The following is a 9,705-nucleotide window of genomic DNA, read 5'->3' on the forward strand; positions in this document are numbered from 1 at the left end:
AAGAGAGAGATGAGGGTTAGGGGACCAGTATTAAGTTGTAGGAGGGTAGGGGACCAGTACTAAGTGTAGGAGGGTTAAGGGACCAGTACTAAGTGTAGGAGGGTTAAGGGGACCAGTACTAAGTGTAGGAGGGTTAAGGCTGTGTTACCATAGAGTCCACCTGCTCTAGAATCTTCATGAACTGTTCAGATGCCACCTTCACTCTTTGGTCCAGTCTCCCCAGCGCCTCAGCCTGCAGGTCTTTAGCTAGGAACCCCTATAGAACAGTAACAGGAAAGTGCAAAGAAAAGCTAACTCCTGTGTCCATGTAATGTGTAGATACTGTGTGGGTGCTGACAAGTGCAGCCTCTTGCTTCACTCTGTCTGGGCATTATCTGTGCTAACACTACTGCTGGGTCTCAGTTTGGGAAGGACGCCAAGGTAGAACCAGGACCATACCAGCACTGCGATACTCCTTAGTATTGTGGCAAGGACACAAAACACAAAGCGGATTTAACTTGTTTAGGAAACAAACATCATCAGAGTCACATGTATTTATTTTCTAAGATATAGCACATCATATTTGACATAGAGTTGTGTTCTTCCTGTACTAGTATCATCACAGTCCTAGTTTATATTGACATGTACAGAGCTTTCAGAAAGTATTCTCAGACGTATTCCACATTTTGTGTTACAGCCTGAATGGATTCAATCATTTTTTCAACACATAATACCCCATAATGACAAAGTGAAAACATGTTTTTAGACACATGTTTTTAGACATTTTTACAAATCTATTCAAAATGAAAGACAAAAATATCTCATTTACTTTGTAGAATCACCTTTTGGCAGTGATTGCAGCTGTGAGTCTTTCTGGGTGTGTCTCTAAGAGCTTTGCACACCTGGATTTTACAATATTTGCCCATTCATCTTTAAATTCTTCAAACTCTGTCAAGTTGATTGCTGATCATTCAAGTCTTGCCAAAGTTTTAATAGCTGATTTATGTCAAAACTATAACCAGGCCACTCAGGAACATTCAATGTTGTCTTGGTAAGCAACTCCAGTGTAGATTTGGCTTTGTGTTGTAGGTTATTGTCCTGCTGAAAGGTGAATGTCTACCATGGCCTAGTACTTTAGTGCCTTGTTGCAAACAGGATGAATGTGTGGAATATCCTTCTTTTCACTCTGTCAATTAGGTTGTTAATATTGTGGAGTAACTAATGTTGTTGATCCATCCTCAGTTTTTTCCTATCACAGCCATTAAACTCTGTAACTGRGTTAAYGTCACCATTGGCCTCATGGTGAAATCCCTGATCGGTTTCCTTCATCTCCAGCCACTGAGTTAGGATGGACGCCRGRATCTTTGTAGTGTTAGATTCTGGGTTAAACTTGGAACACAGTATACTCAGAAGTATAGTATCTGAGGAGTGATGGAGACTGGTTTTTACATCAGAAGTTAATGGTTATCTATAGGAGCCAGATGGCGGTGGAATGTGTTGGGGGATACGGGTGGAGATCTTTGGATTAGGCATCAAGGGGGTTGAGGTCAGGTCAGATCTCCTTAAAGGAGAAATGATGGTTTATTACCCCATCACTTCCTCTTCCTGTTGAACCATAATAGATGTACAGATTGTTGAGAAGGAGGAGTGCCTAAATTGGAGTGTATATATATACTAGTGGTGGTGGAAACATGTTTTTGTCTAATGCAGCTGTATCGATCCTCTGGGAAAAATAAACTTGGTTAAGCTTTCATAGTGTCCGGTGAGTTTTTACTCTGAGAATTAGAACCRAACAGTAGTGACTGGGTGTATTGATACYCCATCCAAAGTGTAGTTAATAACTTCACCATGTTCAAAGGGATATTAAATATCTGCTTTTTWWTTTTWRACARKTKRKKKWAMAMYRSCRRRTRTMRYKYYSYCWSWYAAAKKRCRCRSMYSWRWMTGRMTMYAWTTMMMSRTMYAAWTRKKRWKKTCGATTSAGGGAACTTTTATTTATTTTCATTATTTAACTCGYCAAGTCAGTTAAGAACAAATTATTATTTACAATGACGGCCTACAGATGTGTGGGGTACAGAGATGGGGTAGTCATTTAAAACTCCTGAACTTATTTAGACTTGCCATAACAAAGGGGTTTGAATACTTATTGACTCAAGACATTTCAGCTTTTAAAATGTTTAATCAATTAAAAAAATATTCTACAAACTAAATGTCACTTTGCCATGGGGTATTGTGTGTAGATCAGTGGCACTAAATCTTACGTAAATTAATTTTAACTTCAGTCTGTAACAACAAAAATGTGGAAAAGGTGAAGGCAATGTATATAATATGTAGGTATAAAGTATCATACATTCTTCAGGCCTGTCAGCTCTCCATCCACCTTCTCCAGTTTCTTAGCCGTCTGTTCTACTGACTTCTCAATGTCCTTCAACTTCTTCAGCTCGGACTCCTCCTCTGGGCTGTTCTGAGAGGAGACAACACACAGGTCTGTATTCAAACCATTTTAGGAACGATTTATAAAAACAAATGAGTGAACTAGGAAGGTCTTACCCTCTTCCCAATCATCATGAGTTTACATCCCTGTTTGATTCCAAAGCTGGACAGACTCTCCTCCATCTCCTTCAGTGACTTCCCTGAAACAACAGGACAGCAYAGGCATCATGCTGGGGCTTGAACCAGCTACCCTGTGGTTAGAGGTGAGTGCAATATAGTACAACCTGTGCCATACAGTCCAGTCCTCTTGGCAGAGGCTGTGGTAATAGTCTGGCTGCCAGTCTGTCTGTTGCCAACTGTATTTGAAAACGGTCTAACAATGGACTTGACTTATTACACCTTTAACAGGTGAAGATGTCGCTGCGGTGGATTCTACTATTTTCTGTGGGGTTTTTTATGCTGGTCTTAACTTTTTATTTTTGTACATAATTTTTCCATCATCGTTTCTTATGACTGAAAACAGCTTCTGGGCATCAGCACAGCGGTTAGGACCCTATCTGCCAGGAACACAAAGCGAGAGAGAGGACGCTAACCTAGATTTGGATGAAGATTTCTACTTCAATGAGTCGGCAGCTGTGGATATACTGCTCATACCAGACCAGGCCCTAATCCTCGGGACAAGAAAGAGAACGCGCAAGCGAGGCAAACGAGCGGCCTCCCTGATGAGGCAGCTTCTGGGAAGGTTAAGGGGGAGGTGGCTGTCTCTTTGTTAACAACAGCTGGGGCGCAATCTCTAATGTTAAGGAAGTTTCGAGGTTCTGCTCGCCTGAGMRAGAYTACCTCATGATAAGCTGCAGACCACACTATTTACCAYGAGAGTTTTCATCTATATTTTTCATAGCRGRCTATMTACCACGACAAACCGARGCTGGCACTAAGACTGCACTCAACGAGCTGTAMYAYGCCATAAGRAAACAAGAAAATTCACATCCATAGGTGGCACTCCTAGTGGCCGGGGACTTTAATGCAGGGAAACTGAGATCAGTCTTACCTAATTTCTACCAGCATGACACCGCCGATAGAGATGGCAGCTTCGCTTCAAGTCCTTAGGAAACTGTGCAGTATTTTTTATATATATATTATTTCTTACATTGTTAGTKKAGAAAACCTWAAGTGTTATTAKATACAGCCGGGAAGAACTARTGGATATCAGAGAGACGTCAACTTATCAGCACAACCAGCACTACGACCAGGAATACGACTTTCCCAAAGCGGATCCTTTGTCTGCACCTCCCAGGGCATTAGAACTGATTCCAGAGGCCGACCCAAAACAACGCCGTCGGAGGAGAGGGTGCCGGAGCGGTCTTCTAGTGAGGCTTCGGATACGCGCACACCACCCACTGCTTCCCAGTGTATTACTCGCTAATGTCCAGTCCCTAGATAACAAAGTCGGCGAAATTAGGCCAAGAGTTGCTTTCCAAAGAGATATCCGGGATTGTAACATACTCTGTTTCACGGAGACATGGCTAGCTGGGGACATGCTGTCGGAGTCTGTACAGCCAATGGGATTTTCAGTGCATCGCGCCGACAGGAACAAACATCTCTTTGGTAAGAAGAAGGGCGAGGGTGTAGGTTTCCTGATTAACGACTCATGGTGTAATTGTAACAACATACCAGAACTCGAGTCCTTTTGGGCACCTGACCTAGAATTCCTCAATCAAATGCCGACCGTATTGTCTCCCAAGAGAACTCTCCTTGGTTAGCATCACAGCCGTGTATAACCCCCCGCAAGCGGATACCAAGACGGCCATCAAGGAACTTCACTGGACTTCATGCAAAATGGAAACCATATATCCCGAGGCTGCATTTATTGTAACTGGGGATTTTAACAAAGCTAAATCTGAGAACAAGGCTACCTAAATTCTATCAGCATATCGATTGCAGTACACGGGCGAGTAACACACTCTACTACTGCTACTCTAACTTCAACAAGTAACACACTCTACTACTGCTACTCTAACAACGCATACAAGGCCCTCCACCGCCCTCTTTTGGCAAATCTGACCATGACTCCATCTTGTTGCTCTCAGCCTATAGACAGAAACTAAAACAGGAAGCACCCGTGCTTAGGTCTATCCAACGCTGATCTGACCAAACTTTGATCACGTAGACTGGGATAGGTTCCAGGTAGCCTCAGACAATAACATTGACGTATACGCTGACTCGGTGAGCGAGTTTATAAGGAAGTGTATAGGAGATGTTGTACCCACTGTGAATATTAAAACCTTCCCTAACCAGAAACCGTGGATTGATGGCAGCATTTGCGCAAAACTGAAAGCACGTACCACCGCATTTAATCATGGCAAAGCAACCGGAAACATGACRGAATACAAACAGTGTAGTTATTCCCTACTCACGGCAATCAAACAAGCAAAGCGTCAGTATAGAGAAAGTGGAGTTGCAATTCAACGTCTCAAACATGAGACYTATGTGGCAGGGTCTACAGACAATCACGGATTACAAAAAGAAAACCAGCCCCGTTGKGGACATCAACGTCTTGCTCCCAGACAAATTAAACACCTTCTTTGCACGCTTTGAGGACAATACAGTGCCACCGACGCAGCCCGCTACCAAAGACTGTTGGCTTTCCTTCTCCGTGGCCGACGTGAGTAAAACATTTAAACGTGTTAACCCTCGCAAGGCTGGCGGCCCAGACGGCATCCCCAGCCGCGTCCTCAGAGCATGCGCAGACCAGCTGGCTGGTGTGTTTACAGACATATTCAATCTCCCTATCACAGTCTGCTTTAGTTAGTTCAGTCCCCACACGCTTCAAGATGGCCACCATTGTTCCTGTACCCAAGAAGGCAAATGTAATTTAACTTAATGACTATCGCCCCATAGCACTCACTTATGTCATCATGAAGTGCTTTGAGAGACTAGTCAAGGATCAGATTACTTCCACCCTACCTGTTACCCTAGACCCACTTCAATTTGCCTACCGCCCCAATAGGTCCACAGACGACGCAATCACCATCACACTGCACACTGCCCTAACCCATCTGGACAAGAGGAATACCTATGTAAGAACACTGTTCATTGACTACAGCTCAGCATTAAACACCATAGTACCCTCCAAACTCATCATTAGGCTTGAGACCCTGGGTCTCGACCCCACCCTGTGCAACTGGGTCCTGGACTTCCTGACGGTCCGCCCCCAGGTGGTGAAGGTAGGAAACAACACCTCCACCCCGCTGATCCTCAACACTGGGGCCCCACAAGGGTGCGTTTTCAGCCATCTCCTGTACTCCCTGTTCACCCACAACTGCGTGGCCATGCACGCCTCCAACTCAATCATCAAGTTTGCAGACAACAAACATTACCAACAACGACGAGACGGCCTACAGGGAGGAGGTGAGGGCCCTCGGAGTGTGGTGTCAGGAAAATAACCCCTCACTCAATGTCAGAAAAATAAAAGATGATCGTGGACTTCAGGAAACAGCAAAGGGAGCACCCCCCTATCCACATCAACGGGTCAGAGGTGGAGAAGGTGGAAAGCCTTAAGTTCCTTGTGTACATATCATCGACAAACTGAAATGGTACCACTCCACACAGAAACGGTGAAGAAGGTGCAACAACGCCTCTACACCTCAAGGCGGCTGAAGAAAGTGCCTGTCACCGAAAACCTCGACTAACTTTACAGATGTACACAATTGAGAGCATCCTCGTCGGCTGTACACCGCCTGGTTAGGCAACTGCACAGCCCACAACCGCAGGGCTCTCAGAGGTGTGGGTCTGCCCAACGCATCTCTGGGAAAACTACCTGCCTCCAGGACACCTACAACACCTGATGTCACAGGAAGCAAAAACGATCATCAAGGACAATACCAGCCGAGCCACTGCCTGTTCACCTCCGTACATCCAGAAGGTGAGGTCGTACAGGGCATCAGAAGCTGGGACAGAGATTGAAAAACAGCTTCTAGCTCAAGCCATCAGATGTAAACAGCCACCACTAGCACAGAGAGGCGGCTGCCTACCTACAGACTTGATATCAATTTCAATTTAATAAATGGACACTGATCACTTTAATAATGACACTTTATATAATGTTTACAAATCACGCATTACTCATCTCATATGTACAGTTGAAGTCAGAAGTTTACATACACTTAGGTTGGAGTCATTAAATCTCGTTTTTAACCACTCCACAAATTTCTTGTTAACAAACTATAGTTTTGGCAAGTCGGTTAGGACATCTACTTGTGGCATGACAAGTAATTTTTCCAACAATTGTTTACAAACAGATTATTTCACTTATAATTCACTGTATCACAATTGCAATGGGTCAGAAGTTTACATACACTAAGTTGACTGTGCCTTTAAACAGCTTGGAAAATTCAAAAAAATTATGTCATGGCTTTAGAAGCTTCTGATAGGATAATTGACATAATTTGAGTCAATTGGAGGTGTACCTGTGGATGTATTTCAAGGCCTCCCTTCAAACTCAGTGCCTCTTTGCTTGACATCATGGGAAAATCAAAAGAAATCAGCCCAAAATTGTATACCTCCACAAGTCTGGCTCATCCTTGGGAGCAATTTCCAAATGCCTGAAGGTACCACGTTCATCTGTATAAACAATAGTACACAAGTATAAACCCCATGGGACCACGCAGCCGTCATACCACTCAGGAAGGAGACACATTCTGTCTCCTAGAGATGAACGTACTTTGGTGCGAAAAGTGCAAATCAATCCCAGAACAACAGCAAAGGACCTTGTGAAGATGCTGGAGGAAACAGGTACAAAAGTATCTATATCCACAGTAAAACGAGTCCTATATCGACATAACCTGAAAGGCCGATCAGCAAGGAAGAAGCCACTGCTCCAAAACCGCCATAAAAAAGCCCAACTACTGTTTGCAACTGCACATGGGGACAAAGATCGTACTTTTTGGAGAAATGTCCTCTGGTCTGATGAAACAAAAATAGAACTGTTTGGGCATAATGACCATCGTTATGTTTGGAGGAAAAGGGGGAGGTTTGCAAGCCGAAGAACACCATCCCAACTGTGAAGCACGGGGTGGCAGCATCATGTTGGCTTAAAGCTCATCACTAAGCTCAGGACCCTGCGACTAAACACCCCTTCTGCAGCTTGATCCTGAACTACCTGACGGGCCGCACCCAGGTGGTGAGGGTAGGCTACAACACATCCACCACGCTGACCCTCAACACAGGGGCCCCTCAGGGGTGTGTGCTTAGTCCCATCATGTACTCCCTGTTCACCCACGACTACATGGCCGCGCACGCGACTACCAACCCCATCATTAAGTTAGCCGACGACACGACAGCGGTAGGTCTGATCACCGACGATGAAACAGCCTATAGGGAAGAGGTCAGAGACCTGGCAGTGTGGTGCCAGAACAACAATCTCTCCCTCAATGTCAGCAAGACAAAGGAGCTGATCGTGGACTATAGGAAAAGGACGYCCGAGCACGYCCCCATTCACATCGACAGGGCTGCGGTGGAGCGGGTCGAGAGCTTCAAGTTCCTCATTGTCCACATCATGGTACAAACAAACCAACAGTCGCGAAGAAGGCACGACATCTCCTCCTCCTTAGTTCACAGATAGTAGTTAGTTCGTTAGCTAGTTAACATTTCACACATATAGCCAGGGTCCAGTAAGCAACTAACGCGTTATAACTTGAGGAACAGCAAGGAGTCGTATACCAGTTAATACTATAGCGAATTGGTTAGGTTACTAATCTAACGATTTCACACATATAGCCAGGGTCCAGTAAGCAACTAACGCGTTATAACTTTGGGAACAGCAAGGAGTCGTATACCAGTTTAATACTTAGCGAATTGGTTAGTGTACTAATGTTAGCTATCTGATGTTTGTAACTTAGCTAGTTTAATACTTTAGTGAATTGTTAGGTTACTATATAGTTAGCTTATCTGATGTTGTATTAACGTTAGCTATATAGTTCTTTAATACTAGTTAGTGAATTGGTTGTTACTAATGTAGCTATCTGATTTGTAACATTAGCTAGTTAATACTTAGGAATTGGTTAGTTACTAATGTTAGCTATCTGATGTTGTAACTTAGCTAGTTAATACTTAGTGAATTGGTTAGTTATATGTTAGCTATCTGATGTTGTAACTTAGCTAGTTAATACTTAGCGAATTGGTTGTTACTAATGTTAGCTATCTGATGTTGTAACATTAGTCTAGTTAATACTATAGTGAATTGGTTAGGTTACTAATGTTAGCTACTTCTGATGTTGTAACTTAGCTAGTTAATACTATAGGAATTGGTTAGTTACTAATGTTAGCTATCTGATGTTGTAACATTAGCTAGTTAATACTTAGTGAATTGGTTAGTTACTAATGTTAGCTATCTGATGTTGTAACATTAGCTAGTTAATACTGTATGCGAATTGGTTAGTTACTAATGTTAGCTATCTGATGTTGAACTAGTTAGCTAGTTAATACTTAGTGAATTGGTTAGGTTACTAATGTTAGCTATCTGATGTTGTAACAGTTAGCTGTGCTACTGTTTATTTATATATCCTGTTGTCTAAGTCACTTTACCTAGTTTCTAGTGATATGTAACATCTACCTCAATTACCTCGTACCTGCTTTACATACTGCTGTTACTTTATTGATGTACTGTATGTTAATCACTTCCTCCGTTATATAACATACTCTAACCTCAATACCTCGTACCCACCTGCTATGCAGTACTTGTACTGGTACTTCTGTGTATATAAACCATGTTATTACCTCAGTACCCCTGCACATTGACTCAGTACTATATCTGTGTATATAACCATGTTATTACCTCGTACCCCTGCACATTGACTCAGTACCAGTCTCTGTGTATTATAACATGTTAATTACCTCGTACCCCTGCACATTGACTCATCTAGTATCTGTTATATAGCCAAATTATTTGTTATTCTCATTGTGCATGTTATTCCTCATCTCTTTTTTCTCTGTGCATTGTTTGGGAAGGACCCGTTAGTAAGCATTTACTTCACTGTTAGTCTACACTGTTGTTTGCCAAGCATGTGACATAACATTTGATTTGTTACTCTACCTTTAAAGATGAGCTTTGTGGGGCATCGGGACCGGTAACCTAACGAGAGCATCAGAAAGGTCTTCCAGTATCGGTTCGTTCCCGTCCAGCCGTTACCGTGATGCTGTGCTTCGTAGAACCTGCGTGGGGTGAATTAGACGCAGAGTACTTTTTATATAGTTGCTACATCCGAGACATGAGCTAGCCATCTCAGTTTTTAG

The 9,705-nt window shown here is 43.2% G+C and overlaps 1 protein-coding gene across 1 annotated transcript in view; it reads right to left on the minus strand.

Moving 5' to 3' along the window:
* Positions 1-53: 53 nt before the first annotated feature.
* Positions 54-9,705, minus strand: part of bag1 (BCL2 associated athanogene 1) — an 11,610-nt gene continuing 1,958 nt past the window's right edge. Inside the window, exons 2-5 of the mRNA XM_070439746.1 lie at positions 9,506-9,624; positions 2,530-2,612; positions 2,330-2,443; positions 54-256 (exon numbers count right to left, since the gene is read on the minus strand). Of these exons, the coding sequence (XP_070295847.1) occupies positions 134-256; positions 2,330-2,443; positions 2,530-2,612; positions 9,506-9,624 (439 nt within the window). The 3' untranslated portion in view covers positions 54-133. The remainder of the gene's footprint in view (positions 257-2,329; positions 2,444-2,529; positions 2,613-9,505; positions 9,625-9,705) is intronic.

The sequence above is a fragment of the Salvelinus sp. IW2-2015 genome, unplaced genomic scaffold (assembly GCF_002910315.2).
Source record: "Salvelinus sp. IW2-2015 unplaced genomic scaffold, ASM291031v2 Un_scaffold1891, whole genome shotgun sequence".
NCBI lineage: Eukaryota > Metazoa > Chordata > Actinopteri > Salmoniformes > Salmonidae > Salvelinus > Salvelinus sp. IW2-2015.